Source organism: Rhinolophus sinicus, linkage group LG02 (assembly GCF_036562045.2).
Source record: "Rhinolophus sinicus isolate RSC01 linkage group LG02, ASM3656204v1, whole genome shotgun sequence".
Taxonomy (NCBI): domain Eukaryota; kingdom Metazoa; phylum Chordata; class Mammalia; order Chiroptera; family Rhinolophidae; genus Rhinolophus; species Rhinolophus sinicus.
In genome coordinates, this window is record NC_133752.1 from 88,181,752 (window position 1) to 88,206,472 (window position 24,721).

At 43.9% G+C, this 24,721-nt stretch overlaps 1 protein-coding gene across 9 annotated transcripts in view; it reads right to left on the reverse strand.

Annotated features, from left to right (window-relative positions):
• Positions 1-24,721, reverse strand: part of FRMD4A (FERM domain containing 4A) — a 565,649-nt gene that overhangs the window by 264,896 nt on the left and 276,032 nt on the right. For 2 of the 9 annotated variants that reach the window (XM_074324778.1, XM_074324779.1), the window contains exon 1: positions 11,788-11,955. The exons of the other annotated variants lie outside the window; for them this stretch is intronic. In XM_074324778.1, coding sequence (XP_074180879.1) covers positions 11,788-11,940 — 153 coding nt within the window. In that variant the 5' untranslated portion in view covers positions 11,941-11,955. Of the gene's footprint in view, positions 1-11,787; positions 11,956-24,721 lie in introns of those variants that run through there. 9 annotated transcript variants of the gene reach the window in all.

Below are 24,721 nucleotides of genomic sequence, written 5' to 3' on the forward strand. Positions count from 1 at the left end.
CTTAGCACATATGAATTAGGTGTGTCAGACGGAGGATCCAAGCAAAAATCCATTTGCTAGATTTCCCTTTGTGTCCCACTGTTTCTGGATGGCCCTGTAAGAATTTGTTTACCAAAGGTTTGCTCTTCCTCTTCTACCTGTGAATTGCCTACGTCCCCTCCTTCATCCAAAATGACATGTATATCACATTTTGCCTCACAGTCTTTGGAATTTCCATGTTTATGTGAATTCCTCAGATGCATGTATTCAAATTTGATTTTCTCCTGTTAATCTGCTGTCATTTGAATTATCCAACCAGCCAGAAGTACTGAAGGGGCAAGTTTCCCCAGCCAGACACTGTCGACCAGAACGATGCGAAGAGCGTTACATGCAATAGCTCACTCATTACAACGAAATTTTGAGGTCTTATTTATCCCCAATTTACAATGGCAGAAACTGAAGTCCAGTAACAATGTCATGGTCACACAACTAGTAGGTGCTGGAATTGAGACTTGGTCCTAGAGCTAAAGGATTCCATAAGTACCATGCCACCCCGCTCCCATCAAGAAATACTTGGTGACTGATTCAAACAACAATGAGACAAGACAGGGACACCTGAATTTACAGCTAACATGGCTGTAGAAATGGTGGGCAGGCCATCAGAACAGAAGGAAGAATGAGATGATGTAAGGACTCCAGGGAAACAGCTGTGCCGTCAGCAGGTTCACACACTGGACCCCGAGGACCGGCCATATTGCCTCGTACTTCAAACCCTGAACTCTGAAGTCAGACTGACTGGGTTTGAATCTTTGACAAGTGATTTAGAGTTCCCTGTGACTCAGTTCCCTCGTGTATAAAACTGGACCATAATAATGGTACCTCCCTCCTCTGGTTACCTTGACGATTAAATATATATATATATGCACATATATTGAGCCTTAAATACATGTCCACTATTATTATCAAGAACCTTTAACTAAGACCAAAGTAACAGAATCTATGCTTAAAGCCAGAAGTTGAGCATTGCCCCAGAAGGATGTGGGAAACACCTCTGTTTTTATCCTTCAATCCCAAACACAACAAAGAAACGGCAGACAGATCATTTTAGAAGAAGAGAAAGGCAACCCGATGACTGTATTTTAAGGATTACTAAACATGACAGCGAGTGCTGACCGGAAACTCATCATGACTGGGGTGAGAGAGAGGCTATGCTTAGATGGCTGTCCTAGCCAAGGGTGGGCACCGGAAGCCCTCCTGTTGGTAGACCATGAACGCTGCGCTGCATGGTGAGAACCGGTGTTTTCTACAGTTACTAGACAGAGCAATGAAGAACAGGCTCAAATCTGGTCTGTTTGTTTCTTCCCAGCTTTGTGATCTTGGGCTGGGTGACCTAACCTCCATTTTCTTATCTGTAAAATGGGTAATCATAGTTGCTACCTCATGGGATCATCAGGAGAACTCATGCACAGATAAAGAACTTGAAACAGAACTAAATAAACATCTTTAATTTACTTGACAATTTATAGTTATAACCAGTCTAGACAAGTAATTTCCTTGGGAGGTTGAGATGTGGACTTGACTGAAGAGAAGGGATTATTACCCTATGAGTTCACAAGATTCTCCAGCACTCCAAGTATTTTATTTTATAAAGTGGCTTAAATGTGGGAATTTTACTGGACAGCTTTGGCTGGAATTCTCAGAATCCCTTCTTCTCAGCACCCCCCTCCCTCCAGTGGTTATCAGATAATGTCTATTTGTGTTCAAAAGCTGTGATTTTTGTTAAGATTTGACGTCCTCAGGTGATAGGCTCTGAATATCCTGTGGAGATCTGTTAGAGGAAGGCTAAGTTGTATCACAACAGCTGAGCCAATTTTTCCCAAGGGTTTACCTAAGGCCTCATGGGCACGGGAGGCGAACTAAATATAACATCAGTTGTTAAAAGGAGGCCACACCACCCTCATCTGCATCCTCGATACCTCCCCTGGAGTACACAGTGAGAGCTGGCTCTTCAGTCCTTCTGCTTCCTGGCCTGGATTTGAGCCCTTAAACGAGGTGTCAGCTACAATTTGCCCCCCAGGGCTGACTATCAACAAGCACTTCCTATTTTTCAGAAAATGCTTGCGGGTGCCTTGCGCTGTAAACTTGGCCAAGAGAGAAAACAAACTGCAGGTTATTTGGCCCAGACCAGTAGATGCTGTGGGAAAGCCCCAGAACAGGGAAATCACAAACAAAATGCTCGCTTAAGGAAGCACAAACAGAGCTGCGTGGTGTGGGAGAGGCAGCCCCCGCGCTTGGATCAGGCTCGCAGGAAGGAGAGAACACAGGGCCCTTTAGATTTCTAGGAACCACTCATCTTGTGACTTTCTTTCAGCTGAGTCCCCAAGGCATCTGCTACCTACGACACCAAAAATTGGTGACTTAGAATCTTGGGTCGCAGCTTGCTTATTTCCTGATAAAGCTGTGAAAAACTTCCTTAAATTTTCCTGGAAACCTAAAGGAGGCTCAGAAATAATAATTCTATCCAAAGTTTGATAACCGAGGGCTTTTTTTCCTTCTTTGAGAATATTGTTTTGTATCTGCACTCATTTCTGAGGTGAAATGATATAAAAGGATTATATTTGCTTTTACTTGGTAGCAAATGAATACATTGATAATGAAGGCTTAACATTTATTGAGCATGCACTATTTATCAGGCTTGGTCTAAGTATTTTACGTATAATGTATCATTCAATTTAAAGATAACACTATGTAGTGAGTAGAGTTCTTAGTTCCATTTTATAGATGAGAAGATTTGGTCTGGGAATTGGGACTTATACCTAATTCACTGAGTCCGGGGCACACGCCCTTACCCCAGGCTCAGCTGACTTTCTGTGATAGGAATGCCAACTACTCATCCACTGGCTCTTCCCAGTGGCCTTGGTGTTGGGGGCGACCATGTGATCACATTCTGGCCAATGGGATGCGAGTAGAAGGGAAGACCCATAAAAATTCTTAAGGGTGCTTCCCTTCTCTGTCTTCTTTTACTCAATGAACATGCTGCTGGGACCTCAGAGGAGGGTAGAGTCACAAGATAACCCTGAATGATCCTGTGGGAAGCTGTCTACAAACCAGAATATTGCTGGACTTACTATGAGTGAGAAATACATTTCTGTTATGCAAGTCATGGAGATTTCTAAGGTATCACTGAGGAAGCTCAAGTTACTTTAATTGAGGCACTCTACAATAAAAATGAATCAATTATCCACAGTTAAAAAGTGATTGCTAATGGACCCTTATGCTAGAATTGCCACCTAGTTCTAAACTGCATGTTTTCTCTCATTCTATCCATCTGCAGGATGTGAGGCCATGAGGATACTCTCCTCTAACTCAGAAAGATGATAGAGGCTCCATATCCCGTTTCCATCTTCCAAAAGGAGTCAGCATGACATGAAAATAATCAGCTTGCAGAATCATCATTTATTGGGGACCCATCTGGTGTGGTAATGAGCTCATACCCTTGGGAATGAAGACATTTTCCAGCTGAGGCTGGTTGGTGAGGTTTCCAAAATAGGCCAGCTGGTTTTCACAAGGTCCAGTGAGGGGTTAGGACAACGCTTAGTGAAGAGCGTCCAGGGGTCAGGCAGTATGACCACCATTTTTAGAAATGATATAAAACACATTACGCCTATTAAATAAGGATACCTAATTGGTAGGCCCAACCAACTCAGTATTCTTGTCTTCCCATCTGCTGTAGCAACTGTGGGTTGGCACGCTGTTATTCCTGCCCAACCCCCTTTCACTCCCTCTGCCTGATTAACGATCGCTGCTCATGAAATACCTCCTCAGGAAGCCTTCCCTGTTATAAGCTTTCCCTTATCTCAAAACAGGTAAGTTCCCCTGTTACACCCTTTTAGGCCACCAGGTACCTTGTCCTCAAAGCACTGACACCTCATTTTAATTTTACATGAGTCTGTGTAATTACTGTGTTAGCGCTGTTGAGCAAATGAATGATTGTCAGGTCTCCACCATTGGGATGTACCCTCTATAAGAATATGGAATCATGTTTGGTTTTGTGCACCATCCCATCTCCAGAACCGAGCACAATACCTGTCTGGCACATGGCAGCTGTTCATTCATCATTTGTTAGATGAATGAACAAACACATGAATGAATAAATGAGTGAGGGAAAGGATGAACGAAGCTTCGTTGAATTAATGGGGAAGCTGAGGCAGGAATATGCCGCACCCTACTTCATTATGAAAGCTAGAAATATAATTTAGAATACTTGATGTCAGCATCTGCCGCGAGCCAACTTCTCCCAAGTGAGTCTGTTGACAGGGCCTACTCCAAATCTCCTGGCACGTATCTCACTGATTGTCCCCCCCAATAAATGCTGATGGCATGGCTGCCGAGATTCTTCCCCATAGGAGGCCAGCCACGAGATTCTCAGAGCCCAGTGCAGTGTCCTCATTTATAACCCTCCCCAGGGGTATCGAGAACCAAAAGTAAGAAAATGCATTTGAAAGCACTCTGTGAACTCTAAGAAGAAATGCAGGTATGTTTTTCTTGAAGTTAGGATGCATGAAAAGTTGTCTCTCAATTGATGGGATTTTGAAATCACACCACTTTGTGAAGAATAGGACATTTCGAGGCTGTTAGGCAAAGACTCTCCATCTAGTTAAATATCTTTTTTTTTTTTTTTTTTAAGACAATGGCAGAGAAATTAGGTTTCCCATATTCTCCGTCAGCCCCATCCCAAGAGATCCCCCACCAAACAAACATACAATTTAAGTAAAAAACTGACTACACCCCTTCCAATGGGATTACTATCTCCAGACCCCACCTAAGTAGAAATTTAGATGCCCTCATTATTCAAAGGTAGTTTGATGTTGGTCAAAAGCTAAAACGCGGACTTGATTTTCACAATGCTTTGAAAGTCGACTAGCATATGTTGGGAAGAACTGACCTAACGTGAGAGATGGTTGATGTAACTGACAGTGAACTTTAAACATCCAATAGTATTATTTTCTCACTGGAACCAGGAAAGTGCTTTCAAGGAGGATGAAAACATACCACATGTCAGACTCAAACATATTTTATGAGCAACATAAAAACAGAGCTCTTACATTGTTTGCAAATACTGTCCACATCAAAGAAGAGCAATTAGAAAATTCAAGAATGAGTTTTGCTTCCAATCCTATTGCAAAGATGTGATTCTGCATCAACGTAAGAAAATACTGTGACAAGCAGGCTGTGTGACATTCTAGCACACTGGTGGGAATGCAAACACATCATCCTTTACTGATGGACACCAACAGCCCTAATGACTGCCAGAAAAGGTTCAAACAAACAAGCGCACACACTTGACAAAAGTTACAAACAAATCTAATAAATTCGCTAATTGTTCTTCTTAGTGCAAGCCTTTTTTCCCTCCTTTAACCATAACACATGTTGTGGATCATTGGAGAAAAGTCTAAGCCCCATACCATATGCAGGCATTAAATAATACAAAGGGCACAGCCCTTTGAAAACATACATCGCCATAACGAAATGATGAAAGGGGAACAGCAAAAATAGCAAATTGAGAATCAAAGCCTAACTTTCCACATGTGGGAACGTTTGTTTGAATCATGGCATAATCCATCCGTCCCAGACTGGTTGTACTAGTTGTTTAAGAGGATGCAAATGAATCATTGAAAACTCAAACTCGTTTTAGAGGAGTTTCTCATCATTAGGAGAATTTACCAGCGTCGTTGTAACTAATCATGCAGCTAATTGATACAGTTGCATTTGCAAAATAGATCACGGTTCTAGAACCTCTCAGTATAGAAGCACAATTTCTACTAAGAAGAAAACACACACACCTTTCTCTGGGACGACAAACCCCCTCCCGGAATGACAAGGCGATCTCATAGGTTAGCTCACTTGTTGTCTTGTTTTTCTTAAAGTGTTTGTAGAAAATATGGTAGATATAGGTCATTGCAGGTCTGGCTCTGTGGACCACCAAGGGTTACTGTAAGAGCATTGGGTTAGAACTGCTATATATAAAGTCTCAAAAGGACTCTCCCCAAATTCCTGACACTTGGATGGTCCCTGTAGCTACTGGTCCATATTTCCTTCTAGAAGCAGCAGTGATTGGTGAACCATGGCTGATTTTAAAAACGGTGTAATAAACCACACTTCTTGGAGGAACATGGGGAGGTGCCTGGGACGCTGTCCCTCTCTTGGCTTCTCCTATAAAGCTTGCATCCTAAAATCAGGAAGACCAGGTATTCTGCATCTTTTGTGTTTTGTCCAGCAGGTATTAGAAAATAAAACACAACGTGGACAACTCTCATGAAGTGTGCAATTTAAGCAAGTGGACCAAAAATTAAAAAGTAAAAAAAAATAACTAATGACATCCAACTTAGAAAAATAATAATCTAAAACAGGCTTCCATATGCCATACACATGTTCTGCATCTTTGGGGCCAGAAGCAATTTATGGCATGGCAGTAATTCTGGTTGTTGGTCTTATTTATTTTATTTTTCCTGTAGTTCATACTGTACAACCAGAGATGACGAGACGACGGGGGGTGGGGTGGGGTGGGGTGGGAGGGTACAAAGCTGGATGCTCTGTGAAGCTTCCACTTCAGTTGTGACTAATGTCTCTTTCCACCGTAACTTCCCCTCTGTTAAACTTTCCCTTTTGATCAGGTGGCATTGGAATGGCCGTGGGCATTTTTCGGAATTCTGATAAGGGGAAGTTGAGTTTGGATGCATGTACTTTGGGTTTGTTGGGATGTGTTTTTGAGGTTCACAGTCACTTCCATCTATGAAAAGACAGAAATGAGTTGTACCAGTGTAGGCATGGCTTCCAGTCAGACCCCCTCACCCAAAAGTTGTCCATGAAAGTAGGGGGCGAGATCTTAACCAGGTATCGCTACAGCTCACAGCGCCTAGCTATGGAGCTATGTGGCATCTACATAGGAGGAATAAGGTTGAAAATGCTAGGAGCCAGAAGGTAGTCAGTGGAGAAATCTTCTAAGTATCAGACGGTAATATTATAAGTAGAGGGTTCAGTTCTCATAATCCCCAGTCGAAAGGGGAAGCTTGTCCCCTGTCAGGAGTACATAAATATACAACATACCATTATAAAAGCACCATGTAATTTTTTTCTTTATCAAAAGAAATAGAATGCAAGTGAATTTTTCCAGAATTCCGGTGGTTAGAGGATACATGCCTGTACTTTTACTATAAACAGCACGTTTGTTCAGTAATACATAATATACAAAAGAAGCACGAGAGAAGGCTTTCCTAATTTGACAACAACTTTAAAAAATCACATAATATTTCCAATGACCAGCTGGGACGCTGAAAGAAACTTTTCTAAATTAACACTATTGAAAGGACAAATTTTGATCAGCTATGCTAGAGGAAAGGCCAACTTATCTTCTTGTCTCTCTACAGAAAATATTACAAAATCATTTGAAGAGATCAAAGAGTAGGCAACCAAAATAAATAGGGAAGAAAAAGTATTAAGAGATGTGTTTGGCAACTGATTAGTAAACTTGTGTGATTTTTCTGGATTTCGTATGCTTGTGAGGTTTGTCAGCTTTCTTACATCTGTAATGTGCTGTAATCTTCCTTGCACACCTAAATTTGTATATACCAGGGGTGCCAAAAAAATGTATACCAGTGGACACTTTGGTCAATGTTGCACAAGCAGTAGTTCACCGTAATCAGAAGTGTCTGGATGCTGATGGTAACACTTTGAGCACCTCTTGTAATTGCAGACGTCAAACGGGACTTGTATTCATCTTGTGTTATTGGTATATATGGAGTATTAAAATTTTAATACCGTTTTCCTTTCTTAAAATGTGTATGCATTTTTTTGGCACCACATATATATGTTTCTCCCTTTAAAACTGCCCCGTGATTATGGGGGTTTCAGGCTGCATAATTAACCTTGGTCTGGGAGAGAAACGTCATCAGGACGTCCTGAGGAAGAGGCCCTTCAGACAGACCAAGGATCCTGCAGAAAAGAGCTGGGAGCTGTCTGCAATGCTGCAGCACACCACAGCCACTGTCTGGGGACTGTGACCGGGGTCTGGAAATGAGGACAGTTTCCCTCCGGAGCTGCAGCTGAATCCTGTTCTGGAGAAGGTCGCTGCCAATCTGAGTAACAAATCTCACCGTCTTTGTGGTTTGCGGTAAACATGTTCGTTCTTGCAAGGATCGGAAAAGCAGCTACCACTGATTGAGTGCTTCTGAGTTAATCCTCATGATGAGCTTGTCAAGTCATTACCTCTGAGCCTTAGTTTCCAGGGCCCACCTAATAGTTTTTGTCTTCTATTAGCGGTTCCTACTCATATCATGAGTCACGTGCTAAGAATGCAGATTGCCAGGCTATGCCCTCAGACATTTTTCATCATTAAGTGTAAGGTGGGGCTCATGACATTAATACATATATATTTTTAAAGTGGTCCCCAGTGATTCTAATGCTGCCTATTGGGTTTTTTTTTTAAAAGTACCTGCTGACCGCTGACAGTAGAATGAGCCTCCTTCGGCTCAGACTCTCTCCAGATGGACTGCTCGTTAGCATCACCCGGGAAGCTTTCACAACACACCAATATGCAGATCCCCGATCAATTAAATAAGAATCTCTGGGAGTCAGGCCTGGGCATGGGTGGCAATAAAAGTCCCCAGTTGAAAAAACAAAAAACAAACCAACAAACAAAACAAAAACAAAAACAAACAAAAGTCCCCAGATGGATTTAAAGTCCAGCCAGTGTTTGACAGACACCACTTCAGCCAATGGAGAGAGTGTAAACCATGAAATCTATGAAATAACAGAAAAACTATATTCTCAATCTCTGACCCCTGTCCCGGGAACAGAGCTCCTGAAACCCTTGCAATTTCCTAAGTGATAAGAGCATCGGGAATACCTTTTGTTCTAATATTTGGTCTTTGACCCTGGCTCCTGACACAGAGCTCCTAAATCCCTTGGAATTTTCTGAGTGATAGGAATGGCTTTTGTTTGAGTGACATGATATTGGTTGGACTCCTGAATGGGGGCTGGTCACCGAAAAAAACCAATCCATGATTAGAAGCTTGGAACTTAAAGCCATCCTCCCGGAACGGGAAAGGGGCTGGGGATTAGTTACTGATCGATCATGCTTACTTGAAGAAGCTTCCATAAAAATCCCCAAAGTACGGGTTTCGGAGAGCTTTTCACCAGGCTGACGAACACATCTATATGTCAGGAGGGTGATAGTCAGTCCTGAACTCCCTGGGGACAGAGGCTGATGCACTCGGGACCCTCCCAGACCTCACCCTATGTATCTCTTCATCAGGCTGTCCATCTGTGTCCTTTATCATATAATAAAAGTGGTCAGTGTAAGCGCTTCCCTGCGTTCTGGGAGCCTCTCTGGGAAAGGATGAAATCTAAAGAGGGAGGTCATGGGAACCTACGATTTGTAGACACGTTGGACAAAAGGTGTGGGTAACCTGGGAACCTACTACTTGCAGTCACTGTCTGAAGTGGGGGCAGGCTTGTGGGACCCAGCCCTTCACCTGTGGGGTCTGCACTAACTCTGGTTAGTGTCAGAATTGCTTGGCGTGGAAAACCCCCACATGTGGTGTCACAGTGTTGTGGGTGGGAGTAGCGTGAGAGTAAAGGGGCACACAGAGTTTTTCCTAGACAACGGCCTGAACAAAATATATAAAAATAGCTATTAGTCCCCTTATCACTCACTGATAAATAAAGGCACGCTTGGTGAACTTTGCCCAAGATAGAAAATGTAAGAATACAACATATTAAAAAACATTTGCCATTCATACATACTCGCGTAGTTGCAGCACACTTTCACACATGTGCCGTTGTTTAATTCTTACACTGCTGTGAAGCTATTACCCCCACTCTCTCAGGGAGAAAGCCAGGGCCAGGCGACAACTGCTGCTCAGCGAGTGTCTGAGGGACTGAATAGAGGTTGAGCAGAAACAAATTTTTCCCCCAGAGCCTGGTGGAAACAATTCAATGTTCTTTCTCTTCAGTGCACTTATAATATCAAGGGAAGTCCTGAAAAAGCCCCCGGAGGGGGGCTAGTCCACCCTGCTTCCTCGATTTAGAGTCCTGGTTTTTATATCACTAGTGGAGACAAGAGAGAAGGCAAACAGGAGATAAACAGAAAGTGGGAGATGAGGTAAGAAGCCAGGCTCCCAAACTCATTTGCAATCCCAGCAACAGCTAAGAAGACAGAATTATCTGGACTAAGAAATTACTCCCAAACACCACGCTGCTTGCGATTTGACTCTAAGTCAAATGGACCCACCAACCATGTGACTGACTGACTCTTCCATCTGGGAGATTTCTTTTCCAGAATTCTTTCAGATTCACATCTCGTCATTGGAAATATCGTATACATTTTTCTGATTGCTGTCAAATTTGGGAAGATTTCTCTCAATTTTTTCTATACGATCGATTACAGACATGTTTGCTTTTAATAGTCAAACTAGAGGTATGTACCCTTCAAACACAAGAATTCTGGGGGGAAAAAAATCTCGATTCCAGAAAACACCTGAAAGAGCTTCACTCCCTCTGCCTGTGGGCAGATGAAGAAGCAGGAGCAGGGACCCTGAAGGGGTCCCAGGAGGGCTTTGCCCCTCTGTGAAATCAACCCAGGGCTCTTGGGCACATCTTCCAAGGAGCTGTCACTTCAGTGCAAGCCCAGACATTCCACGAGGAAGGGTGGGGGAAGGATGGCTACACGGTCCTGCATTGTTTAGTCATTACAGCTCATTAAGGGATTATGCACCGCCAAACTACGCCTAAAAATACAAAGGCCAGCTGTGCCTGCTTGGTTCCAAGCCGTGTGGAGAGCCAGCTAACAAGGACAGAGGGCCAAAACCACTCAAGATGACTTAGTGAAACACACTAGGTTACAAAACACTGTCAACTGAGGAAGAGCTGGTCACACCCCTTGAAGAACCAGGTCAGGGAAGGGCTGTGCCCTGGCTGCTTTGCCTCCAGGCCCCCCTCAGTCCGTCTGGCTCCTTCTCTCAGGCTGGGCTGGGGCTGTCAGGATGCAAGTCCCCCTGGCAAAATGACTCCCGTCTGGACAGATGGAAGGGGAAACCAGATAACCTTCTCCTCTGTTTTAAGCGCTCTGCAGGGCCAACCAATTGACTCAGAAGGGCCACCTTTCTGCAGAAAATGTTCTCTTTTTCCCACATTTGAGAAGAGATTGTGTGAATGTCTGACTTCAGAGGCTGCTGTGTACGCCACCAAAGGGACAGGGAGGTGAGGACAAAGACGCCATGTGGTTGCTCAGCACTCTTCCTCCTGCAGCCTGTCTCCACAGCCACATGCCCCTTACCAGCTTGTCACCACCCCAACACACACACACACACACACACACACACACACACACACGGAGAAAACAGCATCTCTTGTGAGAGGAACATGAACTCATGGAAACAGCATTCTTATCTTTGGGGCCAGAAAACAAACAAACAAACACACACACACACACACACTTGGGTTTAAATCACAGGGCTCTGTCATTGATCAGCTGGGTGACTGAACAACTTCAGTCCTTCTCTGAGTTTCAATAACCTCATCTCTAAAATGGTGACATAAGTACCTGCTTTATTGGGGTGTTTGGGAAACTGACTTAGATAAAGCTCACAAAGCACCTGTCACAATGCCTGGTGTCTCGAAGAGGATGCAACCACACCCCCTATTTATTCTAACAGGCTTCATAGTCCTACACATGTGACAGCAGTTTCCCCACCATTTACCCCCATTTCTCATGCTGTAAAGAGATATAAGAGGAGCTGCAGGTCCCACCTGGTAGACAGCCCTGGAGAAGCACCATGGTTTCAGCATCAGCTGCAGGAGATTTCCCCCTCGGCACGTCCTCAGCGCCTGGCAAGTGAGGTCCCACACCAGCCGGTCCCAGCTACAGAGCAGGTCCTGGGTGCCAAGCGCCCCTGCAGCCATGCCGGCTTCAGGCCCCGCCTTTCCCCTCTGGTCCCAGGCCCCACATACAGGGCTGGGTTCTTTTAGTAATGCAAAGTTCAAATGTCACTAGATTTAATCAGGGGAAGGAAAAATGCAGTCAAAATAACTCTGTTCCCTCCTGTTCCGCTCTCCTCTCCCCTACCTTCCCTCCCCACCATCTCCACTAATCTTTAGGGACTCTTTTCCCACAAGGATTAGCAAGTAGCTCCTAAATCAAAATGTTTTCTCCCTGTCTCTGGGGACTCTCCAGGGACAAGGTGAAAACAAGTCTCACCCTGCAGATAACTGCACGTCCATCCCTCTCCATGGACTGTCAGGACACAAAGCAGGCTTTTTGGGCCGCATGGAGGGAAGATCGTGAACCCAGAGTCATCAGTGAATTCTCCTGGCTCCGGGAGTCCGTCTAGGGTGAGAAGCAAAGAGGAGAGAGCCAGCCTCCAGGCCAACATTCCGGACGCATTCCATCCATTCTCTTAACTCTTTCAAACTTAGAGGACCAAAGAGTGTCTGCAGGGTGAAGCAGAAAGCCCCATCTGACACCAACCCTGGAGAAATGGCCATTTCTGGGGCCAGTTTGTAAAAACCCAGGCAATTTCTTTGGAAATTTCCCAAGTTGAGGTTAAGATCAGAAGGGCAGTAAGAAAACTTATCAACTTCCACAATTTGGGAGGAAAGCAGATTAAAGGCGATAAAGGCAACATACCCCACATTTCCCCACGATAGGTTGTTTTCTCTAAAAGCTTTTGGGACTTTATTACATATTGGAGAAGTCCTCTGCGAACCTTGACCCAAAGAAAGACACCCACCTGAGCATGGGACAGCTATTGGAGATGTCAACTCAGTTGTTTCGAGCTTCATTATTCTAAACCGAGTTTCATAAGGGCATCTGCATCCTAATTTAACAGATTCAAGAGCAGGAAGGGGAGGCGACAGGTAGAAAAGGTTCAGTCACAACACATCCTGGCCAGTTAAGAGAAGGGGCATGTTTAGTCTTAATAGCATTTTGGTTGCATGGCCCTGAAAAACCATGGAAGTTACTGAGGCATAGCTATCTTTTGCATATTCTTTTCATTCATTCATTCATTCATTCATTCATTCATTCACATCTCTTCAACTTGAACCTCTAATATCATCAGAAAAGTAGTACAGCATATAACTCACTAACCTCCTGGAATGTCCTGAAGTCAGACATACCTGAGTTTGAATTTGGCCCTACCACTTACTGTGTGACCTTAGACAAATTAATTTACTTCTCTGATTTATTTCTTTATCTGTAAGATAGGAATCATATGACCTCACAGCGTTGTTGTGAGGATTAAATGAGGTCATGTACTTAAAGTGGATTACACAGGGTGTAGCATGTAGCTGGTTTTATTATTTTTTTCTTTCGGAGCACTTATGATCATGAAATTCAAGGACATTACCTACCACTGATAACATGAAACTCTTGGATCATTGCAAAATTTGTGTTTCTTGAAATTATCTTCTCCTAATCCTTTTTCTCCTTCTGCTATGGATTGATTCATTCATGAATTAATTTAATGGGAAGACAATGTTCATTAAAACTCTGCCTTGATGAATTTTATCATTTTTCCATGAGTAACAGCTGTGGAGTACAACACTATGCATGCTTTCATTCCTGTATATTATTTCTTTATTTCCATATACCTGTAATAGAAGCTGGGGGGATCCTAAGGAATCTTGCTGTGCTACAAATACCCCCATCAGCAGAGATAGTTTTATTTAAGAAAGAAAGGAAGAAGAAAGAAAAGACATGAAAAGAAGATAGAAAGAAGCTAAATTTAAAAACAGTTTGTGGAAAATAACTGTTCCATTAACATTAGCTTTGGTATTTGGAAAAAAAAAAAAAAGAAGACCAGTTATATCTTTGCCTGTGCCCCCAGCGCATGCTCTCCCCCTTCTGAGGATTTTGGCTGTGAACCAGGCTCTTATCCAGAAAGTGTAATTATGGAATCGATAGGGACAGTTTTAAAGGCACTGTTTACTCTCTACATTAAATAATGTGACTTTAACGTTTTTGTAAAGTTAAATCTATATTTAACTTATGATTCAGGAATGTTTTAAGTCTAAAGGTGCCATGATAAGCTTTTTAAAACCATGCCTGAATATCAACGTATTAATTCCTGAGAACAGAGACACCTCCTCAAACTGCCCTGAAGTCTTTCCCATTCGTGGGGACGGGGACATCCTTTGCAGAGACCGGCTCTGGAGCCTGCAGTCTGAGCCTGGCAGCACCAGCAGACATCTTCCAGCCCTGGAGAGCACAGGTGACAGGGCCTGGTTGTGCCCCATCGCTGGAGGAGGATGCTGTCGTTTCGCTGGCCCACAGTCGCACCTCTGATTCTGCCCTAGACTTTAGGTTGCTAATTCAGACTTTCACAGGGCAGCTTCCCCAATGGCATCAGAGAGGCTGTGCATGCAAATAGCATATGACCATCCACCATGCTGCCCTTGCTTTTAAAAGGGATTTACAATGCTCAGAGCAATTAGATGCAGATGTGTGTGTGTGAGTGTGTATATATGTGTCTCTGTGTGTCTGTATATGTGTCTGTCTGTGTATATCTGTGTGTATGTATATGTGTGTCTATGTGTATATGTGTCTCTGTGTATCTGTCTGTGTGTCGCATGTGTAACTGTGTGTGTTGTGTGTGTGTTTGCATGTGTGTCTGTGTATATGTGTATGTGCAGCTGTGTGTGTGTCATGTGTGTGTGTGTGTGTGTGTGTACCTTCATGTTACACAGGAGTGAACCACCGTGCAGAGGGTCAGAGAGGCCTGCCCGGGCCACATGCATATCGTGATAGAGCCGGGACCTCACTGAGCAGGGCTCACCAGGCAAATAAATGATCTGGACTTGTCTTACTGACTCCCAACTCCTTTCAATCACTTCCTTTATTCTTTCCTTGAAAGACATAGAGACTTGGGGTTTTCTAGGCCGTTCACCACTTAGGCAGTTAATCACAAAACATAAGAGTAATGACTCAGGGACTTCCTGGGTCTCCAACAGGTGGGCAACACCACTGGGATACCTGGAAGATATAATTAAGGGCAATCACCTTATCACGCCTCTTTTCATGAACTTTTTGGCTAATGTTTAAAGGATAAAAAGAGTCTAAGGATGGAGTTAGCTGGCAAGGATTGGGTCGGTTGCTGTGGGTTTGCCGATCATATGCCCTGGGGGACATTACAAGCAGAGCTGAGGTCTTGGTGCTGGGGTCCCACATGGGGGAAGGGACCTAGGCTGGGGACTTTAAATCTGGTGCTGACCTTGGAGGGAGGCCGCCGGCATTGTGAAGCCCGGAGTTCCCGCCCAGCACAAAGGCAGGAGTGAGGAGTGGGACTTTGCATGGCACGAGGGGGCACGCAGGGCACGGACTGGCACCTGTGCCCCCACCCACCTCTTCCAGCTGCTCTCACCCATCCAGCTGTTCACCTGCCCTGTCTCCATGCCCACGTCACTGTGTTTTCTGTCCCTGCTCCTAGGTTCTCACTCACTGTTTTTGTAAAGACAGAAGAATATATATTTTTAAAGCCATAAATGCCTTTGCCTGACTTTAGGGATGTTTTCAGACATAATCGCCGCCTCGAGAAGGACTCGGAAAAACTCTAAGTTGCAAGTAACACAGCGCAATTATCAACAAAACTTGCAAACACATAAAGACACACCCAGGGAGAAGGATATTTATAGTCACCAAAGAGATATATTCAGAAATGCAATGTAAGGTAACCTGTCTTAATTATTTGGTGATTATTTACGGATTTTATTTTACCATATAGGAAACGTCAGCTGTAAGAAGTCAGCTACTGTGAGGTACAAATAGCATTTTTAAAAACAGTCTCTTAAATGTGTTTTTTTTTTAAATCTTTCCCTGATAGAATCTGGAGGTAAAGGGCAGCTTCTCCAACATCAAAGCCCAGTCCAACTGAGGCCCAGTACCAAGACATTTCAACCAGAATAAAGGCCTTATTATCAGCCACAGCTGTTCTCTTGGAAGAACTAAAGAGGATCAGTAGACCACTTACTGCAAAGTGAGCCCGAGAAGGTGCTAGAAAATAAAAACATCCACAACAGTGAGCAGAAAGCAGGGTATGTTCAGAAACACCCGTCAACCATATTTTCAGGCTTTGTAGAAGGAAGATTCCTTTTGGGTTTTGTGTGTAGTTAACTTTTCTGTGCCACATGTGGAGCTTTTCAGCTCTTAGCTACTAACTCACATTTTAATTCTGCATTCTCCTTCTGACCTCGAATATAGGACCCAAGGTTAGGTTTAAATCTATTGTACATTTTGTTCTTTCCATCCATTGAATGCATTTGTTATTAAATCTCCATGTGTAACCAAATGCTGCTCTGGGGCAGAGAGCTGGAAGTTTATTCGTGAAATGAAGGTGGCCCATAACTCTTTGTTAGTACTTAAAAAAAACAAAAACATTTTATTGAGATATAAATTATATACCGTACACTTTGTCCATTTAAAGCATACAATTCAGTGGGTTTTTTTTTTTTTTTTTTAGTATATTCACAGGGTTGTAAAACCATCATCACAATCTAAATTTAGAACATTTTCATTGCCCCCAAAAAGAACGCTGTACCCATTTGCTGGCATGACCTCTCCCCATTCCCCGCCCTCCCCAGTCCCTGGCAGCCACTAATTTACTTTCTGTCTCTGTAGATTTGCTTATTCTAGACATTTTATATCACTGTGATCTCTGGGACTGGCTTCTTTCTATTAGCATAATGTCTTCAAGGTTCATTCACATTGTAGTAAGTATCAGCACTTCATTTCTTTTTCTTGCTGAATAAAAATCCATTACATAGCTAGGCCTCACTTTGCTTATCCATTTATCCAGTGGTAGGCATCTAGGCTGTTCCCACTTTGAGGCTAGTATGACTAATGCTGCTATGGTTCTTCATGTATATGTGTTGGGTGGGTGTAATTTTTTCATTTCTCTTGGGCAGACACCTGGGAGTCGCACTGCTGGGCTGTATGATAACTCCATGTTTAGCCTTTTGAGGAACTGCCAAACTGACTTCCATAGCCCCCACACCATTTTGCATTCCCACCAGCAATGTATGAGGGTTCAAAGTTCTCCACATCCTTGCCAACCCTGGTGTTGCCTATCTTTTTGACTTTAGCCATTCTTGTGGGTATGAAGTGGTAGCATTCTTGCTTTCCTAACTGAATTCTGTCACATGGCCTTTGGGTAGGCTGGGTGTGGGCAGCAAGCAGAAAGGACTGGCCTGCAGGTGCTGGCCTGCCGTCCCCTGACTTAGCCGCAAGCATGTGGCAACAGACAGACTCTGGGGAAAGAGAGATAGACAGCACAGAAGAGCCCAGCATTTTCTCTTCCTTTGCTAAGAGCTCCCCTCCTACTCCTTCTGCTCCTGACACACTCACGCCCACCATCTGAGGCAAAAGTCCAGACCCTTTTGGAAGTTCCCATTTGTCACTTTATAATCCCTCTGCCAGCTCTTTGGGAAAGGGATATTTAGAAATAACACTTGCAAGGTAAAGTGAGTGGGCGACATGCAAAACCCAAACCCAAACAATCTTCTGAAATCTCAAGGCGTTTCAGGACTGCTCACTAACACATTTAATCCCATAGCTGCGTCTGGAAAATGTCCCAGCTCTGACAAAGAGTCGTCATTGCGTCATCATGCCTCAACCTGAGAACCCGAGAGACCCGTTTATATAAATGCTAGGGAATGCACTCTGGTCATCTGGGTGTAGGAGAATCATTTTTTAAAAAATGCTTGGCTGTGTATATAAAAATATTTTGGGTCCTGGGAAAGTAGAGGGAGGCAGGAGCTGCCCTCTGGCTTAAGCTCTCCAGAGCTGCGTGCCAAGAGCTATGTTTAGAAATATTTCCCCCAAGCTCTACAAACCATTATACAAGTGGTCCTACGGCTGTAAAAGTGATGTCATCCTATCAATTACCCTGGTTACCAAAGTAAGTTCTCATAGACATGCCAGACCCCAGTAGAAATAAAATCAGGGACATCTGAATTCAATCAGTCCAGGCTCTGAATGAGAAAGTCAATGACCCCAACTCCTCTTTTCTTAATCTCTTATCATTTGGTTCCTATGGACTCAGTGGCCAAGGATGGTTTTCAAGCATATATTTTACAACACATGTTTACGTGACCACAGCCTTATGTGAACATATATAGGCCTTCCTTTTATTTTTTGGTTTTTTGTTTGTTTTTCAGGAGTTACAGACCCTTGAAAGAGCAATCATCTAGGGCCTGTCAGGAGTGGAGTTGTGAGATGGGGGGTCCTAGTCACAGAAAAAAAAAACAAGGGTCTGCCTGCTTGAGAAACGGGTCTCTAATGAGAAGGGCAAGAGCTGGAGAACCACTTCCCTCTCACAGAAGATTAAGAGGAGTTAATGCTCAGAAGAGAGTTGTGGAGAGATAATTAACACTTTCCTCCAAGTGGGAACTGACAAGACCTTAGAAAATCAGTGTCTAGAAGTGGTGAAGTTAACATTGCTTCTCCAGGCATAAAGGAAGGCAAGTGGAATCTACAAGAGGTAAATAGGGATAAGTACCCTTAGTTTTTACTTGTAGCTTAAATTCCTTTTAGCCCTTGACTCAAGGGCTAAACTCGACTGCAGGTAAAGTAAGTTCTCACTTAATGTCATTGATAGGGTCTGTAACTTCAAGAGAAAGGACATAGAATGAAACCAATTTTACCATAGGCTAATTGATATCCACAAGAGCTCATCAATGTTATAAGCAAATGAAGTTGAACTAAATGATGTCAAGTAAAGGCTTGCTCTAATACGTATGTTGTTTATAATGTCGGAGGGTTTTCTTTAAAAAAAAAAAGTTACTCATTTCTAGTAGTCTTTTTTCTCTCTAAAACTCCTAATTTAGCAATCTTACCTTTACTTTTATCACCAGTGTCTTGCACTTAATAGGAATGGAATGAATACCGAATAAATGAAAGTGTGTGTTTTATATAAAAGCATAGGCTTGTCACTTTTCCTGTGGCTCCTGGGTGACACGCCTTCACAACATCCACCCTGCAGTAGTTTAAGCTCCCTAACGGTTCCTTGTGTTTTGGTTTCTGAAAGAACATTAGCATTAGCCCTACTCCCCCTTTCTTATTTGGTAATGAAGACATGACACACTGACAAGACAATGCAGGAGGCTGATGAATGGGCATGGAATAGCCTTACTAATGTAGGTGGGGTCGGTGTAATTTCTGTGGGTCAGATGCAATTTTGGAGAGCTAATGACTTCGGGAAGCCATTTTTCTAGGCTACATTTTCGTCCCAATGTCTTAGAATGCTATTCTCAAGGGGAAAGGGGACGCAGCGCTGTAAAAGGAGTCTCGCCATCCGAGGAACCCAGCTGGGAGACAGTACTGTGTGGTCCCACCCTGTGCTCTGCATCTTGGCATCACCGAGTCCAAAGGTCGGGACTCCAACAAGCCCACAGCTATGTCTGGTTCTAGAAACTGTATTCCAGCGTAGCTATGGCAACAATCCATTTTATTCTAGTCCGTTGTGTTCTCTAAACTTAACAAAAGTCCTCTCATGAAGAACACCCATAACAACAACAACAGAAAACCCCACACACATAACACAAAACCAAAAGCAACCATGAGTTCCCTGGGTTGAGCTGGTCAATGGGGATTGGATTCGCTAATGAAATGAACTTCTGTATTATAAATTCCGAGTGAGCCTACAAGCAAACCCTTTGATTTATACCAAATCAGACTTGTTTTAAGATAAGCTGCTTAAGTTTATGAGTTGCCTAGACTACCACTGAAGAATTTAATACTTTCTCACTAAGCTTCCTTGTGGATGAAAGTATTTATTTGGAGTGCTGCTTTATGGAGCTATTTAAACACTACGTAGTGTGCTCTGTTTGCCATCGCGTCTGGCTGAGAATAGTAGAGATGGCTTAGGATTTAGCAGCAGAGCTTGGAAAATGATGAACAATATCGGGATTAGAGAACTAGGCAAATTATAGTTAGGAAATCGGGACAGAGTCTCCAGAATTGAAAGGTCAAGGTGAATCAATGAATTCAAAGCAGGCAATCACACTATCTGTGAATAATGAATCCAGATCTCAGGTCCACCAGGAGGTCCACCACTCGGTGGACTGAGAGCAAACACAATGAGAGATACGTGACAAGGCGAGCTGGTGTGCTCACGGCTGGACGGAAGACTGAAGGGAAAGCAAAGCAGCCCAGACCCTGCTCTACCTGCCAGGAGATTTTATGTCCTTCCTGGTAGCACAGTGGTCAAGCTCCCTGTGGGACACAAGTCACCTGCAGGTGGAAGCATGTGAGTGGGGACCTGCCACAGTGCAAGTGTGCAGGGGAGAAGGAAGTGAGGTCCTGCCAGGTCACTTGTATGGCCATCTGAAATGCCTGCTACAGTTATGCTCCAGATAATGACGTTTTGGTGAATGACGGACCATATACAATGGTGTTGCCTCGATCATCATGGAGCTGAAAATTTTCTATTTCCCCGTGACGTTTTAGCTGTTGTTCTAATGTTATTACAGTGTGTTTGTATTTTAAACTAAGTGTTATTACAAAAGAGCCAAAAAGTGAAAAAAGATCGAAAAGTTTATCAAGTAAAGAAGTTATAGTTAGCTCAGGTTAATTTATTATGGAAGGAAAAAGTATTTTTAGATGTAAATGTAGTGTAGCCTGATGTACAGCGTGTATAAAACCTACAGCCGTGTACAGTCACGTCCCAGGCCTTCACATTCACGCCCCACTCACTCCCTGACTCACCCTGAGCAACGTCCAGTCCTGCGAGCTCCATTCATGGTAAGTACCCTATGCAAGTGTGCCATTTTTTACCTTTTATACCATATTTTTACTGTACCTTTCTCTATTTAGATATATTTAGATACACAAATGGATACACAAATATCACTATTACAGTGGCCTCCAGTATTTAGCACAGTTACAGGCTGTACAGACTTGCAGCCTAGGAGCAACAGGCTGTACCATAGAGCCCGGCTGTGTGGTAGCCTAGACCATCTAGGTGTGTGTACGTGCGATCTATCACATCTGTACAAATCACCTGACGAAGACACATTTCTCAGAACGTATCCTAGTCATTACGTGACACATGACTGTATTTGGATCTCTTCTATGTCCTCCCGATTTCGGACAGAGACCAAGCAAACCATCTAAGTGCAACATTTGACTTAACCCAAGGCTCAGTGTGTCCCTGAATTTACAAGAGGTTCTTTTCCTCAACTGGCAACCCTGAAATTGGAGAGGCAGGAGGGCCAGGGAAATAACAGATGGAAAGAAATGGAATTCCCTTTAATGATTCAAGAGAAAAAAATGTAATTACAGCCATCCAGGACGTGAAGGCATCTGAAAATCTATAAGGGAAACCAGCTTAGACCTTATTGTTTGATTTGTCATGAAAACCAGAATATAATGAATTTTTTTCTTTAAAAAAAAAAAAAAAAGAGGTCTCTGTGTGGTATAATTTGAGGTAATTTCCACTACAGGAGGAGGAAATTGGATCCGGGTGTTGCTTATTTCCCCCTTGATGAAGAAACAAAGGTGATGATTTAAGATTCGCCTGCCTCTGCCGCTTAGGAGCTAAGTGCCTTCTGTTAGTGTCTCTTAATAAATGCGGGACAATGGCCTCATTGTACCACAGCTGGGACCAGGCTTCTTGTTAATTAAGCCCCAGTAATGGGCAGGTCTGCAATCTCCTCCTGAATTTGACCACAATTAAGTGATCTGAGGTACTCTCTCAAGGGAGCAGTCTTCCTCCACCAAAACTCAGAATGGGTTTCAAAATGTGAAAGCCAGGGCAGCCCACGTGACAGGGGTTTCATGAAACTGAGCATGTGTTCAGAGCCCAGACCCAGGCTGACAACCCCTCCTCATGCCCTGTGTGACGCATGGAAGCATTTACCTGTTGGGTTTTACACTTCCCCAACCTTCTGGGTTTCAGACATTGATTCTTTTTTTAAAATAAAAAATTGTGGTAAAATATACATAATATAAAATTTACCATTTTGACCATTTTTAAGTGTACAGTTCTGTGGTATTAAGTACATTCACACTTTTGTTCAACCATCACCACCGTCCATCTCCAGAATGCAAAACCGATATTCTGTACCCATTAAATAATTACTCCTCCCAGACCCTAGCAACCACCATTCTAGTTTCTGTCTATGCATTGGATTACTCTAGGTTCCTCATATAAGTGGAATCATACAGTATCTGTGCTTTTGTGACTGGCTTATTTCATTTAGCATAATGTCTTCAAGGTTCATCTATGCTGTAGCCTGTGTCAGAATTTGCTTCTTTTTTAAGCCCAAATACTATTCCGTCATATGTATATATCACATTTTGTTTGTCCATCCATTTATTGATGGGCACTTGGGTTGTTTCTACCTTTCGGCTTTTTTGTGAGTAATGCTGCTATGAACTTGGGTGTACAAATAACTGTTGGAGTCTCTGCCTTCGTTTCTTTTGAGTGTATATTTAGAATGGGACTTCCTGGGTCCTGTGGTGATTCTAGATTGAATTTTTTGAGGAACTACCATAGCATTAGATACTCATCTTCTCTACCGCTTCTGCCCTGTTTGGTCTCCAGGCCTCTCCTGAGGCAGGTTGGGCCTTTGCCCACAGACAGACATGCAAAGCTGACATTTAGCACTTGTTGCCCCAATGAGTCCTGCTGCGTGGGCCTGGGTGAGTCTGTGCTCAGCTGCATGCACACGCTTGCCCTGCCCTTTCCTACAGCTCCTTGGTCTGCATTCTCATTCCTCGGCTGGAACTGGAGTCCAGCTCTGACATCCAGCCCTTGTATTTGGGGCCAAGGCACCTGCACGGACCTCGCAGTTCCCTCTTCCCGGATGCTCAGCTGACCACTCTGCTTGTCATGACCATGGGCGCTGCGTGGTGAGGCAGGCTGGTCCCTCTACCGAAGGCCAGGGACAAGGGAAGGAAGATGGGCATGGGTGGTGCCCACTGAGCAAATGGCACTGGCTACAGGCTGATTGAGGCTGCGGCCCCATTTGAACTACCCTGAACATAGGTTAGTGGGTGTGAGTGAGGCATCAGGACGTGGAAACCACTGCAGAGCGATTAGGATCCTTTCTGATCTGAACAAGGGCCCCTGACTAGAAACGTGGTTAGCAAGAGTGAGGCAGGGTGTCAGGACTGCAGCCCCAGCGGCTCCAGCCTCTGTGGGAAAGCAGACACAGATCAGGGCTGAGGGCACCAGCCTCCTGGTTCTGCCTGGGCTTCGGAAGAAACAACCACAACCTGGGGTCATTAGGTTCCCTGGCATGTCCTCAGCCATTGGGTACCAGGCTTCTGAGCCAATGGACTCTGCCTCCTGCAACTCTGCCAGACTCGATCAGTGCTGACTTTGGAATGGAGTGCTGGCAGTTTTCACACCTTAGCTGGGCAGCACTACAAGGAGAGGTCTGCCAATCGGCTCTAACTGAGGCCCGTTTCCACCCCTAGTGTGCCCACTGATGACAGAGAAACCACCAGTGGCTTTGGGGGTCTCCATTACCTGGAATGGCAAGTGTGTAGGGCCTGCCTGAATCTCGCACTAATCACTGCCTGCTCCCTCCCCCAGGAATCATCATTTCAGCTCCGTTAGTAACCTTCCCTTACCTGGTCCCTCCTTTCCATGGACCAGTGTTTGTCAACCCTGGCTGCCCATTAGAGTCACCTGGGAAGCTTTTACAAAATGCTTTCACCCAGGCCCCACTCCACATGCTAGCCTGCCTTCACATCTCCTGAAGGGCAGGGCGTGTGAAAACACAGCTCTTGCTGTCCTCACCCTAGAGGTTGTGACTCAGCAGGTCTGGTCACAAATGCCCCAGGCATTTGCATTTCTACCATATTCTCAGATGAAGCTGAAACTGCAGGCCCAGGGACCACGCTTTGAGAACTACTAATGTAGGTCCACGATACTCCTTAATTCTTGGATTTAGGACGACTGAGAGAAATGGAAGTGAGAAATACAGTGTCACTCACTGTGTTTACTGTTTACAGTTTCATTCTTTGACACCTGTTTCTATAGAACTGCCATTTGCCTCTGAGTATCATGGAAGAAATATTCCAGCAGAGAGGCTGGCCCATGGTAGGGGCTAATAAGTGACCCCTGCCCCTTACACAGAATGGAAAATCAGCACTTAAGGACCTTCTGCCCAATTATTCCTTGCCCTCTACCCTGAAAAAATAATTAAGTAGTTCAAAGAAACATTTTGTTTAAAGGAATTGAATGTTTCTTCTCACCATGAGGGCCCACTTGTCGACTGGGAAAGCCTGACAGTTAGCAACACATGTTTATTTCTAAATTAAAATGGTTTCTTATGATGTGATATGTCAGTGCCTGAGTTCCCCAAAGGCAGGAATGAAGCAGCCACACTCAGACCCTGAATTACTCACTCCTTTGTCCCAGAGGCCCGGAGGCCAGAACATTCAGAGGTTACAATTTGCCCTCAACAAAGAGCATTTAGACTCCTTTTTGGAAATGAATGACTCATCTCTCGGTCATTTTCTTGTCTATCTCCCTTTTCTCAATGCTCTCCCCTAACCATGAGGAAACTGCAGGGCACACACTTAGTCTTCTTTATCTCAGTGCACAAGAAACACAAACGTTGCTGATCTCAGAACCTGACTCCCTGTTAAGAAGGACATCCTACAATTTAAGGGAGCAAGATTTCTCAGCAAAGCAGAAAGTAGAATGATGTCAGAGTTTGCTTCCCACCTACAATT